At 41.8% G+C, this 19,411-nt stretch overlaps 1 protein-coding gene across 1 annotated transcript in view; it reads left to right on the top strand.

Annotated features, from left to right (window-relative positions):
• LOC149441589 (low-density lipoprotein receptor-related protein 5-like) overlaps nt 1-19,411 on the top strand; it is a 202,042-nt gene that overhangs the window by 35,011 nt on the left and 147,620 nt on the right. The window contains exons 5-6 of the mRNA XM_089657151.1: nt 11,753-12,149; nt 14,408-14,579. Of these exons, the coding sequence (XP_089513277.1) occupies nt 11,753-12,149; nt 14,408-14,579 (569 nt within the window). The remainder of the gene's footprint in view (nt 1-11,752; nt 12,150-14,407; nt 14,580-19,411) is intronic.

The raw sequence follows: 19,411 nt of genomic DNA, 5'->3' as shown, positions 1-19,411 counted from the left end.
ATAAATAATACTGACTCTGACTAAGATCAAAGGTGCAGCAGGATAGAATCAGCCTCACACTGTATAGGAAGGGCCAGCAATTACTAGGAGGGAGAGACTGATGGGGTTAACTAAAGCTGCAGCTGATCCTCCTTCTGCTGGTGGATGTTTCACGTGAAAGGTATAAAGTTAAAGGAACACGGGGAATTGCAATCCCTAGGAGTGCCAATTAGAATTAACAGTGAGGTTTATGACCCTATAGGTTTTTCTATTTGTCCCCCTTCTATAGTTTGCCTTGGAGCTCCCAGAGAGGGTAGGGGGACAAAGCTCTCATATGTCAGGGGTTTTAAGTCTCCTTCAATATGTACCAGCTTCCTCTGGCCTGTTCCTGAGAAATGGAGATGTCTGAGTTCTGAACAGCCTGGTATGTTGCACCACCAAAGTAGAGTAGCACATTATATATCTGAGGATCAGCCATGAGTGTGGTAAGTGGTTGGCTAAAGAGTGAAGGTAGGCTTAACAGTTAGGGGCAACTTAAAGTGTCCAAGGTACCTGGGGGATACCTTTTATCATAATGAATGTGGCTTTAAGTCTCTGCTGTCCAGTGTTTGGGATATAGTTCATGCAATTGATATATAAGCTTTTGTGCAATTTTAAAGCAGTGGAGTGGTGAATATAATGTAGACAGATGTAAACTGAATTACTTATTGGGACACTGAGATGAAGCATCTTTACTCAGCTCCGGCCTTCTCTTCCTGAGGGAGAGGCAGACAAGGAGATGCAGATTTCCTAATATTGAAGTGGTCATCCTCATTAGGTGAGGTTGCTTTGTAGGTGGGAAGAGACAGAGGAGGTAATAGAAGAGGGTCAATCCAGTCTGGTGGCAGCAGAACGTGTACCATTCTGGAAGCTCTTGCGGGGGAATTTGAAGAAGGGTTCAAAACTGCTGGAGTTAGATCGGTATCCACAGGTTTGCTGACCAACTCAATACTGTTGCTGAAATCCAGTAGGGAAATTTCCAGCTTTGGGGGATATTTTGTGCCCAGGTTAGGTTCAGTAGCGAGTGGGAGGGCTCTCTTATGTTGGATGATGTGGGAGAAATCTTGGTAGATTTTCACTGATATACCATTAAATATGATAGCTTCTCTGTAATACCTTCCTTTAGCTGAAAGCTCTCCAAGCGGCAAACGGTGTTCCTTAGGAGGGCTCTGTCTCTTGCTTTCTAGGGCAGAGGGCCTGGTGCACTCTCTAAAAATCATATATTTGGGTAGTCTCTTGAGTAGGTCATTGAAAATTGCTTGGAGGTACAGTTGTTCTAGGGATTTCCCAGGCTAAGAGGTAATACGTCCATCCCGTTTTCCAGGTCCTCTAAATGCATATGCATTTCGGGTAGTCTGAGATTATGGGTTTGAGATTGACATTTTCTGTAGGGTTGAATCTTTGTGTGCACCTTCTTGCTTTCATCTGACCTAGTCTCATAGTGATCACATGTGTGCCAGCCAAATTGGAAATCGTGGCAGAAAGGACATATGCGGACATTGACTAATGTAAGAGGTTGATCCCCCTAGCAGAGACGTGGTGTGGTTATGCTCTTCATGGGTAGAAGAGCTCCCTGGTGAGTAGGAAGCTGAGAACTGTGAGGCTGGGAATACACTCGGACAATCCACTGGCTGGGATGTGAAGAGTGGTGATATAGAAGTTCAATTTTGTCCTGGATTCCCGTAGGGGTATAGTTGCAGGTGTGCTTTGCCAAATTTTCTCCATTTTGTTAAGCTCAGGGCTAATAAGATCTTTTTTGTGTATTAGAATTCCACATTCACCCTCCATCTTGTTTTTGAGTCAGGTCATGCCCCGTATATCTGGTTTTTATTTGTAAGGCAAAGAGACCCATTGAATTTGCCATAGTTACTATAAAGAGTTCACATTCACTGGGTGAGAGAACTTGTTCTTATGATCTTGCTCTTGCCTTGCAACTCATAGCCATGGCTCAGTGCAGAGTTCACAGATTGCCATATTTTATGGGTATCCACAGAGCTGGTCACAAAATAAGCAAGAGTTTTTGCTGTTGAACTCCTTTTTTATGAGCAAGCTAAGGCTAGAGAAAGACTTGAACCAATTAATGCACATGTCTATGAGCAGTAAACATTTGCTTTAGAAATCAAACCGCTAATTCTATGCCAAGCCCATGGAGACTTCTTGATCAAGGACGTGGCAGCTCATTTACAAATGAACAACTCTTTTGTGATATGGGAAAGGTTTGCAGCCATTTGTCAGCCTGTATAATTACTCCAAAGCAGAGCTTTTTAGTTGCACAGTTGTCTCTAGCGGCCTTCTTAGAATTTTTGGGCCCAGGGGAACATGTCAAGAATGAGAGTTTTTTGTTTAGCACAATTTATGCATACCTTCTGTAAAAGTATTTTTTTTGCTCTTTGTTTTTACATCTTAAATTGAGCACTGAAGTGACATTTTAAAAGAAAGCTTAACGTACGTTAGCTTGCAGGCTGTACTTTTCTCACAGTCTGCCTTAAAGGGGAACTTTGGTCACAGCATATACTTTCATTTTAAAACATCAGCATTGTATTAGCAATACAAACAGTTATTTTTGACAATCCAACAGAAATTTACTTGAAAAATCTCCTTTCATGTTGTGAGTTCTGCCTCTCTGCTGACTGTCTCTTGCCACTATTTTCTTGATCCCCTGCATGGATTGCAGCTGCTCTTCTGCTCCTTTCTTTCCACTTCTAAGGATGATATTCTATGACACCTAGTTACCTGCAATCTGTTGTTCCTGTTCTAACTCCGTCTCTTAAAACATCTCCTCTCAACCCCTCTGTAGTTCAGAAGGCAGGCTCTATGAGTTTTGTGACACAGCAGTGCCAGCTCACATGGCATAGTTGAATACGTCATAGAATTCGTAAATTTTTGAGATTCTTCACAAAGCAAGGTTATAAACTTCAAGATCATTCAGATTAATAGGAGTAGGCTAGAAATAATTAAAGTACAGTGTGGAAATTATATGATTGTACATTTTGACCATAGATACACCTTCATTGTAGTCCAGTTATTTTCTATATTACTTTAGCATTGGTTCAGTGGGTACAATAGGATTTTTGCTTTTACTGTAAAATTATTTTCTTGGAAATCCATTGATGGACAGATTGGACACTGGAAAATAAACTAAGGGCTAGCCTCAGTTTAGTAGAAGCAGTACTGAGAGCATGATCATGAACTCAGAGGGTTGGACACGTGTCCCTCAATATACTCTATATACAAAAAGGGTTTTACAGTGAAGTAGCCTTCCTAATGTCTAGCATTGTAGGAATCACAGATTTAGAAATGCATCTTCCTCTCAAGACCTTGGCTTCGACAAACACTCTGGCCTTTGGTGTTCAGGACTCGAATACTTCAAATGGCTCCAGCGCCAATTTCTGAAGGCTTATATCCATCCGAACCATTGTATGTCTGCTGGATAGCCAAAGCCTTGTTATATAACAGAGCCTGTGCCGACTGTTCCCTCAATGTGAGGTTGTCCAAGTATCCCACAATATTCATAACTTAGTGCGAAATTGGGGCATGGTCTGGTGGGAGCCCAGGCTGAGACTGCCATTCATTACAATACCAGCGAGTCTACATGGATGTGCGGCTTCATGGGATCCATTCTTTGCTTAGCGCGAGAGGGCTAATATTGTCAGCACATCCAGATGAAAAGCTGGAGGGCAGGGCTATGAACTGGTGGTGTAAGAGCCCCACAGCATAGTGTTGCAAACGCTGATGCACTAGAAAGATGGGGACATATACGCAGGGGTGGACTGACAACTCATGGGTCCCCCGGGCAATAGGGAATCATGGGGCCCCTGTGTCCTTGTCCACACTCAAAGCACACACAAAAAAGCCTATAAAAAGGTACCAGGGGCATTTCATGGGGCCCCCTACTGACCCTGGGCCCTCGGGCAGTGCCCGAGTGCTTGAATGGTCAGTCCGCCCCTGCATGTACGTATGTGTCCTCGATGTCCTCCAAAGCTAGAATGCCTACCTTGTGAAGAGAGGCAAATGACGTACTTTGTGGATTTAATATGAAACTTCAGAGCTCAAATTATGAAATTCACTGCTTTTCGTTCCAAAGTGGGGTTGATGCTTCCTTTGGATTTGAGAATGATGAACAGGTTGGAATTTTAGCCATGAAATTGTTCTGCCATAAGAACTGGGGTAATGACATCTTGATCTAGAAGACCCTAGAGTGGTCAGTGGAGATCTGCTAGCCTATGCAGTGACACAGGAAGGTGAGAAACTGAGAGAGGGCAGGGAGTGAGACTTCCGCTTGCGCTGGAATACTGTTTCATGCACCCAGACATCTGAAATTCAAGATTAATAAACCTCCCCTCACTTTGGAAAGTGGAGACACACCTTCAAGCCAAGGAATGTTTTTCTGCGAATTTGGAGAACCCCATCCTTGTGGGTAGGCTGGATGCCAAGCTCAGGGGTTTGGATGTGCATGATATTGGAGTGGAGAATAAAAGGTATACTTTTTTTAACTGATTGAGAAGACTTGCAGTTTGTTACTTAGGCTTACTGTGCTGAGGAAGATTGGTGCTCTTGTTATGAGTAGTATCCCTCAGAGGCTATGCTGATCAGACTCTAGCAGGTTTCACAGTCCAGCACTTTAACCAGTGTCCTTTACATGAGATGGTTTGCCTCTAGCAGCCTGTTACAACTGCAGCTTAAAGCTTACAACCATTTGCTCTGAACATTTTATAACCAAGAGCTCATCGACATCAGTGGTAAGATCTTTTAAGGGACCTAAAGAAAAAGCTCACCTTTTGGACAAAAATAATAAATGCACATTTTTTTGCAGGTAAAAAAATGTGCATTTATTATTTTTGTACAAAGGAGCCTGTAAAGCATTGCACCAGCGATCAGTAGATCGCTGATGCCATGCAGGTCTCCTGCAGACTTGTCAGAATATTTACTCACCATACAGGATGTATAGTCAAGCAGATATTCTGACAGGAATCTTGAATGAACTACCAAGGCGCTCCATAGTGGCGTGGTAGTTTTTTGAAAACTAGGCACTCATTCACAGAACTCTGTGAATGAGTGATGAGACCATGTTGGCGGGGAAACTTCTCCCCGTGCTGTTCGGGGGGGCTGTTGCGGCTGTGGGAACATGTTACATGTTCCACCCTAAAAATGGGTGGAACATGTAACATATTCCAAAGGTGAACTTATCCTTTAAGCAGTCAGCCAAGGATTGGCAAAGTAAAGTCACAGCCAAGAATGGATGAAGGGCAGGGCCTAACAATGAGAACAGAGCTTTCAGGCATTTATATGTTGAGTTATCAAAAGCAGGTGCATCCTCCACCTACAGTAGACGGTGATTGCTTCCTTACAGCTGAATCTTCGTTTTCAAGTGCTAATGTACCTGGCTGGTACACTGCCCTGTACAATTCAATTAAACTTACAGCAGCAGCACAGCAATCTGCTTCCATCTCCCTCAATCCGGACTTGAACCCAAACAAAACAAACAAAAGCTAGCCTTGTGCAAACTGTCTGATGGGCTCTTAGGCTAGGTTCACATCTGTGCGGGTGGTGCGGCTGCGGATCCGCACGAAAATCCGTGCAGCTGCACCACCCGCACAGCGGAATGCGGACCCGCTGGTGGGTGCCATTATTTCTAATGGCACGCCGTCCGCACTGGAAAACACAACCGTACTGGGAACCGAGGTTCCCGTGCGGGCTGCGTTTTCAGAAGTGCAGGGACTTCTTCCCTGTGTGTCACGAGGCACGGGAGTCCATTCAAATGAATGGGCTATCGTGCCTACGCAAAACGTGGCCTGCACGGCCACAAATATGTGAAGTTAGGAGTTAATATATTACTGGCCAAGCTCTGAAACCGTGTACTGTGGATATCTTTTATGACTTTTTCTCTCAACTGTGTAAAGGTAGTTCTAAAATCTTTTCTTTACAGATGCCCTAAAAATCCTTCATTTTAACAGATGGTTTTTTGCATTGTTTACACATATCAAATCATTGTTTTATTGAGATCATGTTTCAAACACTTGGAGAACAGTTTAATGGGCCCCAGGCAATTGTGCAGTGTCTGGGAATGTGCCCCACTTCATTTTAGATTGCTCTGGGTACATAGGCAGTATAGTTACAGTGCATTTTTCGGCTGGAAAAACTGCCTGTTACACAACAGCTATCATACAGAGAAGCTTTGTTTAAATGTAATGCACATTACTAGTGGACATTTGCCAATTACAAGCAGCTTCAACACCTGCATATAACTTTAAATTAATATCATTTTTTTTTTTTTTTTAGAGGCTTACTATGCTCAGTAGAGGCTCCCTGGATTGTTGTCTGCTTATATTCCCCAAACAGCCAAGAATGCAGCTGTGTGTGTTTTTGCTTGTTATACCCCATAATTGTATGTTGACTAATGTAGGCTGGCAGTTTACAGTTATGGTTCAATCTACCAATCACCTCTTGTGTGCATTCACCAAGGAGTGCTTCTCATATACTGTAGCTCTTGTTTTATCTTACACTTTCTTTTCTTAGCACACCTTCAAGGTTACCATTGTTAAGCAGTTTAACAATTTCCTCCTTTTTTTTTTTTTTTTTTTTTTTTACTTTTTGTAAAAAATACAAATGGCCTTCTGGCACTGAAAAACAAATCTTTTCAAATTCTTAGTCTGTTCATGCACAAAGCAAATGTAGATATAAAAACTATATTGCATGTCTATATCTGTAGTTCCTCATTCAACCACTTCAGTACCGGACACTTTCACCCCCTTTCTGCCCAGGCTACTTTTCAGATTTCAGCGCTGTCGCACTTCGAATGACAATTACTCAGTCATGTAAGAGAGAGAAAATAAAGTTGTTAGAATTGCCTAGTCAGTCCGCTGACTTGAGTCCAATAGAAAAACTATGGAAAGGACTAAAGATCAGAGTTCATAGAAGTGGCCCATGGAACCTTGAGAGCTGATTTACACATGTGTGGTGCAGATTGAAGCTCAGGTTTCATAGCTAATTGATACAGTAGTTCACCAGTTCATGTCAGGTTTACATCAGTTTCAGGACAGGATTAGCTCTCAGGATTATCTTGTCCACACATATGCAGTTTAGAAACAGTTCACATAGAAGTCAATAGCCTGTAATCTGTACCTGAACCAGACCGCACTGCTCAGAAATTGGACATGACTCTTTTTCAAACCACAGTGAATCTGCACCACCAGTGCATCAGACACATATTCACATGCAGCATAGGAAGCATTGTTATTTCACATGTCATGCAGACTGGATATGGTTAAAACCACATCCAATCCGCATAAATATGAACCATTACTCAAGATTTGAACAAACTTTGTGTGTAAGAATGGGCCACAATCACACCTGAGCAATGCATGCGACTGGTTTCTCCATACAGGCGGTGTCTTGACCAACAAAGGATTTTGTACAAAGTATTACATTTTAGATAATGTGTTAAATACTTTTTCCCTGTGTCATTCCATTTTATTACACATAACTTAATTTCTGAATGTCAATAGCACCTTTAGAAATCTATTTACTGAGAAAAATTGTGACATGTTCAATACTTATTTTACCCGCTGTATATGGGGCAATTACAGTGCCTTGAAAAATTATTCATACCCCTTGAAATTTTCCACATTTTGTCATGTTACAACCAAAAACGTAAATGTATTTTTTTGGGATTTATATGATTTTATGATAGATCAGATTCCGATAAGCCTCCCGCCTGCAGACCCTCACAACCACAGGCCAGGGTTGTGGGGAAGAGGAACTTGTCCCCATCAACATAGGGACAAGGTGCTTTGGGGGAAGCCCCCCAAAAACACCCCCCCCCCATTTTGAGAGCATGTGGCTGCATGCTCGGATAAGAGTCTAGTATGGATTTTGGGGGGACCCCTACGCCATTTTTGAAAGACATTTTGGCGTGGGGGTTCCCCTCAAAATCAATACCAGACCCGAAGGGCTTGGTATGGATGGAGGGGGACCCCATGCCATTTTTAATTTTTTTTAATTGCTGGCAATTCTCTCTTTTACAGTTAGCTGTCAGTGGGGAACTCCACTGACGGCTGCAACAATAAAGCATGGTTTTCACTACTAAAATACCACATGACCTGATATAATAACTCATGCTGTATTTTTTTTAAATGCTCTGCGGTATCCTACTGCATACTCGGATGCGGTAAGATACTGCTTAGTGAATTGTGCCCTTTGTGTTGGTCTGTCACATAAAATCCCAGTGAAAGACATTTACGTTTTTGATTGTAACATGACAAAATGTTAAAAAATGTCAAGGGGTATGAATACTTTTTGAAGGCATTGTATCACAGACAGGCTATAATAGAACATCTAGCAGTAGTCACATCTGAAACTTCGGACTTTTTAAAGCTGTTGTAAACTGGTTGTATCTGTCCCTGTAGCCACCCAATACTTCTACTGGTAAGTGAACATATTCATCATTGTGGTTTACAGTGACTATTTATCCTAAACTGCACCGGAATAAAGAGCTGATCAATTGCTGTGGGCAGATGTCCTCAAACTGTCCCCCTCTGTTCCATACGTTTTCCCATTTCTTGGCGTCTGCCACAGTTCCGGAAGTCTTAGATTTGTGAATATTACAGCATTCCATGTGAGCTCTGTTTCAAATAATCTGGAATTAGTTTGTGTATGTTTTCTAGATTAATGAAAGGAAGACTGCTTAGTAAGATAGTTCTGACACCAGTGTTTAGTTTGCATCTTCATAAGGAAAACCGGGTGTGCCGTTTTTGTTTTTTGGTAAATTAATTTACAGTGTTAATTTACAGCACTTGGAAAAATAATTAGAAGCTCTTCCTGCAGGTGTGTTCATTTGTGTTCAACTCATATAGAGAAATTGCAAAACTGGAACAGGCATATGTACAGTATATTAGGTGCTCTAGCAACTGATGCTTTGTTGCTACAGTCAGGAACGTGGATAAAGGGGTAACACCAGTCCTCCTGTATGGGGCCGAGGCACCTGGGTGAATCAGATGTGGGCAGGGAGGGTGATATGCATGGGTGGGGGGGGGAAATCAACCATATAGCTGTCTCTGCAGCAGCCAAAATCTGTCGTCTTCTCCTCTTTCTCCCTCCTGCTGGCTTTCAGTTGCTGCAGAGAGAGCTATACAGGGGATATGTTCCAGTACTTACCCCCCTGGTGCGCCCATCACCCTCCCTGTGCATCATACATTTCCCCCTGCTGCACAGGCTCCGCTGTGTGCACCCACCCCTGCAGTGCTGCCAGCTTCCTTCCTCTCCTTTCCACCAGCAGCTGCAAGCACACTATAGGATCCTTCAGGATGGAGGGTGGAGGAAGGTTCCAAATATGTCACATTACATTTACCACTCCCTTTCCTGAGTGAAAGCAATTAGTGATCAGTACCGATCACTCACTGTGTTCATTCATAACTCAAGCATAGTAAACTTTTGTTTTGTTTTTTTGGTGGGGGGGGGGGGGGGGCCCTGGCGGCTGCCAGGTTGGCTGTGTGGGGCCCTGTGGTTTCTAACAGCAACCCTGGCTACAGTTCTTGGTATTCTGTGTACTCCAGTAAATACATACATGGGAATTCAGGGAAGGCAAACCCACAATGCTTTTAGAGATATGTTACTTGCAGTAGACCGAAGGGGTTTTGGCACCATAACGCCAGCCAAGCAAGCAGTAGACTCCCTTGGTATCACTTCCATTTTTATGAAAGTAGTGGTGATTTTGCAGCCCTCCAAGCGAAGGCGGACTTGAAGATGGGCTGGCTTTATCTGAGAATGTGGCTGCCTGGAGTTGTTTCTTCATATATCTTTAACCACTTGCTGACCTACTCACAGTTCATGTACTGTGAGCGGGCGGCAAGTGTAGACACGGCAACATACATTCAGTATCTCACAGAAGTGAGTACACCCCTCACATTTTTGTAAATATTTTATTCTATCTTTTCATGCGACAACACTGAAGAAATGACACTTTGCTACAATGTACAGTAGTGAGTGTACAGCTTGTATAACAGTGTAAATTTGCTGTCCCCTCAAAATAACTTAACACACAGCCTAAACTGTCTAAACTGCTGGCAACAAAAGTGAGTACACCCCTAAGTGAACATGTCCAAATTGGGCCTAAAGTGTCAATATTTTGTGTGGCCACCATTATTTTCCAGCACTGCCTTAACCCTCTTGGGCATGGAGTTCACCAGAGCTTCACAGGTTGCCACTGGAGTCCTCTTCCACTCCTCCATGACGACATTACGGAGCTGGTGGATGTTAGAGACCTTGCGCTCCTCCACCTTCTGCTTGATGATGCCCCACAGATGCTCAATAGGGTTTAGGTCTGGAGGCATGCTTGGCCAGTCCAAGCAATGTTGTCTTATATATTGTTTGTTCTGGTTTTATATCCAGTATTTAGGGAATGAGGCATGGAAAGTGACGTCTTTGTCATTGTGTCTAATGTCCCTTTCATGTTTTTCCCCTCTTTTTGATTCTGACATTAATTCAGTGAAAACAACATTTTGGATCAGCTTTAATTGAAAGCCTTAGATGACACCATTTCATTCAGTTGTTACCTTTGTCTGAATACGTGATCGTAAATGAAAAGGTGTTTGGCTTCAAAACTGCAACAAATGATTAAATGTTTAATAGATGTACTCTCGTCCACCGAGAAATGTATGTTTCAGATAAATTCTCATTAGTAGATTTTCAATTGTAATTAGATTTTATGTTTTAATTTTTGAAAAGCTGATGTGTATGTTATGTTTGTAGATATGTGTTTCTGCTTAGGTTTATAGAAACACATTGGTTGAATACAATTATGAAATTATGTATATAGATAAAGGCTGGTTTGGGAGGTGTGTTTTTTTTTTTTTTTTTCTCACTTAAGGCTTAAATAGGGAGGTGTATGTCATGTCTGAGACTACATATAAATATCCTAACGCAGAAGTCTGGGCAATTTTTTTTCTAATTTTTTTTCTCCCTTGCAATGGGGCTGTTCCCGTACTGCATGAGTTTAACTGCTTTAAGGGTGAACTGCTCTTTGTCTAGGGGTGAACACAGAGCCTATACTCACCTGATCTTTCTTTCCTCCGGAAAACTGTGTTCCCCCACTGTTTCTGGCATCCTCATGTCCAGAGTTGGTTTACAGCCATGATGACGTCGAACAGTCCACCGCACAACACTGAATTATGCCATTGATTATGCTTTTACGAAGGAGTACGGGCATTGGGGTTCTAGTAGCAGTTGGTAGGTTGCTATCCTTTTGTCTTGTGCCATTATAAAGGAGTCCCTGGGATCCACTACCACTTCACCTCCAGCAAGTACACACTTGGGTGAAATTTTTCAAGTTACAGATTATACATTAGCACCTTGTTCCTGTTCCTCCCAGCTATGAGCTGTTTTTGTGACTTATAGGTTGAAATCACCATGACCTGCACTTTTAGCAGCGCTCTAGTCACCTCTGCAATTGACTAGTTTTCTCAAAGGTTTCCTTTTTGATTAACATAATTTGAAACCCTGTCTATATAGCTTTTCTTTAAGTAAATATGGAGCAAATACCTATTTGCTTTAAGAAATCTAAAAATTAAATCAGTTTTGAGATGTTCGGAAAGGCTGTTTTAGTTGGTACAGTCTCTTCACATGGACTTCAGTCCCCACTGTCCGTCTGAAAAGATCTTCCTGGATTTTTTTTCCAGTCAGTTTTTGTAGTATCTCAGAGCTGAACTTTCCTATTTATTTATTTATTTTTTAATTTCAGGAGCAGATGATGTCTTGCTGCTGGCCAGAAGAACAGATTTACGAAGAATTTCATTAGACATGCCTGACTTTACTGATATTGTTCTGCGAATTGATGACATTAAGCATGCCATTGCTATTGACTATGATCCAGTGGAAGGATATATTTACTGGACTGATGATGAAGTTAGAGCTATTCGTCGAGCTTATTTGGATGGGTCAGGTGCTCAGACCTTAGTGACTACGGAAGTGCTACATCCAGATGGCATAGCAGTTGACTGGGTGGCTCGGAATCTGTATTGGACGGATACGGGGACTGACCGTATAGAAGTCACACGACTTAATGGGACATCTAGGAAAATACTGATATCTGAAAACCTAGATGAACCGAGGGCCATCGTATTAAATCCACTAACAGGGTAAGTGAGAAGTTCTCAATCAACGTATTTACAAACTAATAACTGAATTTACTCTTCCTTATGAGGATTTAATTTTTTCCCAAATAGTACTACCTATGCATTTAAATGGAAATTACAAATATATACTTCAGCTTTAAAAAAAATGTAAATTGGTATGGTGCATGTACTTGAATGATCACAATGATACCCCATTGTGTTTTTACCTCGGAGGAGGTGTAGAATGAACCAGCATTGTAGGCTTTTTTTACCAGAGGATTATGCTGTCTGTGTGTAAATTTTATAATTATATGACATTATTTAAAGTGGTGCTAAGCCCTTTTATCCTTTACAGTCCACAACTGCATCATCATACAGCGGAACTAAACCCATCGATTTAATGGTTTAAGAGAAAAAGTTACATTTCTGGCATGCTGGGAATACTGATTGTCACAATTGATTGTGCTGTCAACCAAACTGTAAAGCCATCAAATGGCTGGTGTCATAACTGTTTACATGTGCAGCAGCACCATGACAGTTGCAGATGAAACAGAAACTAAGATACCAGCTTCCTTGGCTGAAAAGGATAGGAGGGTTTAGTTCTGCTTTCATCTCTATGTAGATCTCTATAGTGCTGTACATGAGGTCAGCTGTGACACCTGTCATTTGAGGGCTTGAATGTTCAGTTGAGAGTTGACATAAGCACACTGGCAAAGGTGACCAGTATCACCAAAGGCATGTTTTGAAGGTAACAATGTTCAGAAACCATTAAATTGGTGGGTTTAGCTCAGTTTTAAAACGAAAATAAAGCCAAAATAATACCTTTCAAACACAAAGACTATTTATTGCAAAAGAGTGGTACTATGTCACTTCTGGAATAAAATAAACTTACCTGCCTGTTCATAGTTTTTATTAAAATGTACACTGAGCTACATACGTGCAGTTCTGGGCACACTGCCTGTGTACCAGGATGAATGAACCCCTGAGCATGCACAGAAGTATCTCTTGATGTCCAATCAAGACAGCCAAAGGCGAACTGCTTAGGTGAAGACTCCAAAGAAAGACCTCGTGGATGCTGGACAGTTGGAGAAGAGATGAGTATTGCGGACGTTAGTTTGGCTTTAAATCTGAACTCCAGACAAACTTTTTTTGTAAAAAAGGATTGATTGAAGCGATAGTAAACACCGCTAGCTCACTTTTACCAATAGGTAAGCTCATAATAAGGCTTACCTGTAGGTACAAGGAATATCTGCTAAATGTGCAGAATTTAGGAGATATTTATAACAGCACTTGTGCTCAGATATTAAACCACAAAGAAATATGATAAAACAAAATAAAAGCAGCTTGCACATATATAGGCAGTGTTATAATATAAAATGTAAAAATGCAGTGCTAATTATAAAATAATATAAAAGTCAAAATAAAGTCCATATAAGTCCCCAAATGAATAGAAGCAGGTACATTAAAAAGATTTCGATCCAAAAACCATCACCATACACCCGAAACAGATTGGCCTCTTACCAGACAATTTGTCTGTACAAAACCAGTCAGCAAGCGCAATGTGATATAACCTCAATACAGCAAACAATCCTCAGTAGAAATTCTTTCCAGGATAAAAGATAACTTCTCCACCTTTAAAGATCTCCACATAGAAGAAACTGCTATCTGACGGTCAGGAAATGAGTAAAAAGAAAAGGCAACTCATAGTGTAGTAGTTAAATTATACTTTGGCAAATTTACATTCCACGTACATCAAAGTGTTATATAACCAGCATTGAAAAACAAAGTTTCAAGCCAACAAGATGGCCACCATCCTTCCAGAGCGCGGTGACATCACACGCCAAGGCTCCACCCAAACGCTTTCCATCAGAAATGTCGTCAGGGGCATGAACCCCTGATAACATCTTTGATGAAACGCGTTGGTTGGAGCTGATGCATTTTGGCATCCAGCCTTGTTCTTAGTTTGCATTGAACATAGTGGTTGGAGGGCGCCATAGAGCCTTAGCACCTGGGTTTGGATGCTATTTATTAATTACAGGTGTGGTTCCTTGTGTGCGCTCCTCTTGCATCTTGTGTCCACATTGTACAAACACCAAAGAAATAATGATTTTTGACTGCTTATGTAGGTTTATGCTTTTTGCAAAGAATACATAAATAGAAATAAACTTGTTTATTGCAATTTATTATTATTTGAATGTTCTCCATGGCATTGCATAAATGATACTTTGAAAAATAAATATTTATAAAGGTTTGTAAAGATTTTTTTTTTTTTTTGTACTTAGTTATATGTACTGGACAGATTGGGGTGAAAAGCCAAAGATTGAGTCTGCTTATTTGGATGGTTCGGAAAGGACAGTACTTGTTAACACGTCATTAGGGTGGCCTAACGGATTAGCACTAGATCTTCAAGAAGGAAAACTGTACTGGGGAGATGCCAAAACAGACAAAATAGAGGTAAGTAGAATTTCTCCGACGTGTTTTGTGCAGGCTATATTTTGTAATAACAGCTGCCATTGTTTTCTTATATTATTGTACGGTAATGAAGCAGTGGTTTCTAAAAATTTTTTCTATAAACCTTAATACCTGTGCTCTCTGATTGTACTTGTTATACAAACATAATGCTTTTCCATCACCTTTGCAATCGGCAAGGTGTTCAAGATATGTGAATGCATGTATTATATATTGTGTAATGTTTTGGGGTGTCAGGGACACCAGCACAGTTGTATAATTATATAAACCATCTTCATTCTTCCCAAAATGAAAACAAGCAATGCTTCCATTGGAAGGTGGTCTCTCCAACATAACAGAAAATCTGCACATGTTCAGCATAACAATGCAAACAATGTCTCACTAAGTCAAAGCTTTACCCCAAGCAGGGGTGTTAAAGTCTTAGAACGTTTGAGGTGTTCTTCAACAGAGACACAAACCGTAGCACTGTTAGCAATTCATCAGCTTAAACCAGCTTTTTAGTCCCGCTCTCCAATTTCCTACTACTCCCTCATTTGCTCTGTGTAGTATTTTAAACCCCTCCTGTGGGTTCATCAACCCTTTGATGCACCAAACCCAAACAGAGGAGAGATATGAGGTACTGGCTGGCAGGATTATGGATGACGTATGTGTCACTTTTCTCACCTACACATGGTGGTGAGGGGCTCCAAGGATTGTTAAACTTTTTGTTTTCTCAGGTCTTAAATTCTGACCTGGGTCTTGGAGTATTGAGACTTTGTAGAACTTTAGGTGGGATAAAACCTTTCTTGCTAGGCCCTTATCCTACCTGTGTTGTACAGTCATTTTTATATGTGTGCTTACTGATGCGTAGCGCTTTTTTTTCTTTTTTTCCTTTGATTTTTAATTTAAGCTGACTGATGATCAGCTTTCATTCTCTCCCTACTGTGAGAGCCAGCTGTGTAAAAAACAAAATGCTGTAAAGTGATGGTTTAAAAAATAAGACTTGCTTTTATTTATCAATTTTTGGTGTGTCCAACTTTTTCCTGTAAATCTGCTGTAATTATCCTGGAAATACTTGCTCACAGTTATTTAAGAAACTCATCAGGTAGTTTATTCCCAACATGAACATAGGTATGAGAACTAACCACAATTTTTCTTTGGGTTTAGACTGACTCAGTTGCTTCTGTCCCTTCATGCAATCTCACAGATTAATGATGTTGAGTTTGCAATGCCATGTTTTCCAGGACTTCTTGTTCTTTTTTGTTAAAGGTTGTACTTTGACTGGCTGGCTTACTCAAAGCACTATATCTGCCTGTGTGATGTCACCACACTTCCTTTCTACGTGTTACATCACAAATCACGTGACTTCCTCAGGTATACGCCTATCCTTGAGGAAGTCACGTGATTTGTGATGTAACACGTAGGAAGGAAGTGTGGTGACATCATTTCTGGTCGGTCGGCGGCCGCCATCTTGGTACACCTGTTCCTGTGTATTTTATTACCAATGTTTGTATGGGTTCACTGGCCCGATTTTTAAAAGTTGAGTATTCTATACCTGTTTTTTTACATTAAACATGCACGTAATACACTATGAAATGCCCTTTGATGTTTTCTTTGAACATGGATTTCTGATGAGGAACTGGAGAAGGAGCCATTAAAGTACGCTTACAGAGCAGAGCTAGTTGGATTTCAGGTTGATATTAAAGTGCAGTTGACCTATATTCCCTTTAGGTAAAAATGGGAGGTGAGCATTCATGTTAGCTGGTGGAGGATTTTTAAGGGTGTCACTGGTTGATGGCTCAACCGGATGTTTATTTGATCTCTTTAGATTTTTTGTGCTTTGTTATATATAATTTTTTTATTATCATTTATGCCTTGATATATATTACTCAGATTATCTATTTGCACATTTTTGAAGTTGCACATATTGATTTGTTCATATTTGGTATTGCCTAGCAGGGTACCCATCCTTTTTGGTTATTTTCAAGATATGCACCTATATTACCTTAGGGGCTCTGTCAGGTGTTTACTTTTTGTTTTATGGTTAGGTTTAGTGAGTAGCGCAACACTATTTATTCATTTATTTTTTAGTGTTCTGGGAGCGCAATTTGCTGTTTGCAGCAACTCTTAGTTTATCATATTAGATTTGGCAGCGCAAGAGGATTTTTCCTTTATTTAAGACAGAAATTTTGATCATTCTACAAATCTATTCTAAATTACCCTGAACACATTTTTCAGTACCTAATAGAAAAATATTATAATAGTGATATTTCAAACTGTTTTCTGTAATTCATATTCACATGACTTTAATCTAGAAATCAGTCAGCCTATTTAAATAGTGCTCACTCTGCTCTTTGGCATAATCACATTCACTGTAATAAACATGGACTAGAAAAAGCAAAAGAGAGAGCTGTCTGAGGAGATCAGAAAGAAATGTATAGACCAGCATGCCAAAGGTAAAGGGTAAAAGACTATCTCAAAGCAGCTTAATGTTCCTGTGACTACAGTGGCAAGTATTGAAAAGTTTAAGGTTGATGTGAGTGTAGCAAACATCCCTGGGTGTGACTACAAAGGAAAATGACCCCAGATCGAATAGCACGATAGTGCAAATGGTAGTCAAAAAGATACAAGCAAAGGTCAAGGTACATCATGTACTTGCAATTGTATTTGTTTGCACTATTGGTCACTTTGAGTGACAGTGGGTTTAAAGGAAGAAGACCCAGGACGACTTCACTGTTGAAAGAAACGCATAAATTAAACCAGACTGGAATTTGCTAAATTGCATATTGACAAACCACAATGCCTCTGGGTGAATGTCCTTTAGACAGAAGATACAAAACTACAGTTGTTTGGCAAGTTACATCACCTCCTATGTGCATTAATAAAAAAAAATCAACCTTTCAAAGAAAAGTATACAACTGCGAAATATGGAAAAGGCATGGTCATGTTTTGAGGCTGCTTTGCTGTCTAGCACGAGGGTGCCCTGGATCCATGCAGACAGAATGAAATCTCAAGACAGCCTGGGAATTATGGAGTGAAATCTATATAAACCTCCGTTGCAGGTCCTTCAACAGGATAATGACCCAAAACACACAGGTAAAAGCACCTTAAATGGCTAAGCACTTAATGTTGGACTATTCTGACATAGCCTTCTATGAACATCTAATCATATCAAGCATCTGTGGAAAGAGCTGAAACATGCAGTCTGGAGATGGTAACCTCAAAACCTGAGACAGCTAGAGCAAAACTATCTGTTGGCAGGTATTTATTTATTTATTTATTTATTTATCGAGTTTATATAGCGCCAAAGGGTTTGCTCAGCGCTGTACAATAGAGGGGGGACAATACATGAAACAGAACAGTAACATCAAACAGTACACAAGGGGTTAGAGGGCCCTACTCTTTCGAGCTTACAATCTAGGAGGGGGGGGGTAGAGGCACAGGAGGAAACGGCTGTGGGGGATGGAGTGGTAGGAGGAGGGAAGGGCAGTGGCTGTTAGGTGAGGGTGGGGTAGGCTTCCCTGAAGAGGTGGGTTTTCAGGGAGCGCCTGAAGGTGAGGAGGGACGGTGACAGTCTGATGGATTGGGGTAGTGAGTTCCAGAGGATGGGGGAGGACCTGGAGAAGTCTTGCAGTCGTGCGTGGGAGGAGGAGACCAGGGAGCAAGATAGAAGAAGGTCCTGTGAAGAGCGAAGGGTACAGGTAGGGTGGTACTTGGGAATCAGATCGGTGAGGTAGTTAGGGGCAGTGTTGTGGATGGCCTTATAGGTCAGGGTGAGCAATTTGAATTTAATGCGTTGGGCAATGGGGAGCCAGTGGAGGGAGAGGCAGAGGGGGGTGGCAGAGGTGGAGCGGCTGGTGAGGTGGATGAGTCTGGCCGCTGAGTTCAGGATGGTCTGAAGCGGGGAGAGCCTGCACTGGGGTAGGCCGGTGAGGAGGGAGTTGCAGTAGTCCAGGCGTGAGATAATCAGGGAGTGTACTAGTAGTTTAGTGGTGTCTGTGGTAAGGAAGGAACGTATCCTGGCGATGTTCCGGAGGTGGAGCCTGCATGTGTTTGTGAGGGATTTGATATGAGGTTGAAAGGAAAGGTTTGAGTCCAGAGTGACGCCAAGGACCTTGGCTTGCTGGGCGGGATTGATGGTGGTGTTGTTGGTAGTGATGGAAAGGATGGGGGGGGGGGCGCGGGCTGGGGGGAAGATGAGAAGCTCGGTTTTGGAGAGGTTGAGTTTGAGGAAATTGAGCGACATCCAGTCAGAGATGTCGTTTAGGAGGTGAGTGATGCGGGCGGAGAATGAGGGGGTGAGGTGAGGGGTGGATAGGTAGATTTGAGTATCATCAGCATAGAGGTGGTAATTGAAGCCGTGGGAGTGTATGAGTTTGCCAAGGGAGGAGGTGTAGATGGAGAAGAGAAGGGGTCCAAGGACAGAGCCCTGGGGGACCCCAACAGAGAGGGGGAGAGAAGGGGAGGTGGCACCATTGTAGGTGACACTGAAGGAGCGTTGGGATAGATAGGACGAGAACCAGGAGAGAGCGGTGTCTCTGATGCCAAGGGAGAGTAGTTTATTAAGGAGGAGGGGGTGGTCGACTGTGTCAAAGGCCGCAGAGAGGTCTAGGAGGAGGAGGACAGAGTAGTCGCCTTTGGCTTTGGCGGTTAGTAGATCGTTGGTGATTTTGAGGAGGGCAGTTTCGGTGGAGTGTAGGGGACGGAAGCCGGACTGTAGTGGGTCAAGGAGGTTGTTGTCATCTAGGTGGGAGCTTAGGCGATCGAAGACCAAGCGCTCAAGGAGCTTGGAAGTGAGTGGCAGCAGGGAAATTGGTCTGAGGTTGTTGAGGTCAGTG

Source organism: Staurois parvus, unplaced genomic scaffold (genome assembly GCF_062004578.1).
Source record: "Staurois parvus isolate SC_StPar_1 unplaced genomic scaffold, SC_StPar_1.0 ptg000970l, whole genome shotgun sequence".
In the NCBI taxonomy this organism is placed as follows: Eukaryota; Metazoa; Chordata; class Amphibia; order Anura; family Ranidae; genus Staurois; species Staurois parvus.
Note: the sequence above shows the minus strand (reverse complement) of the source record. Positions and strands in the feature narration are given on the sequence as shown.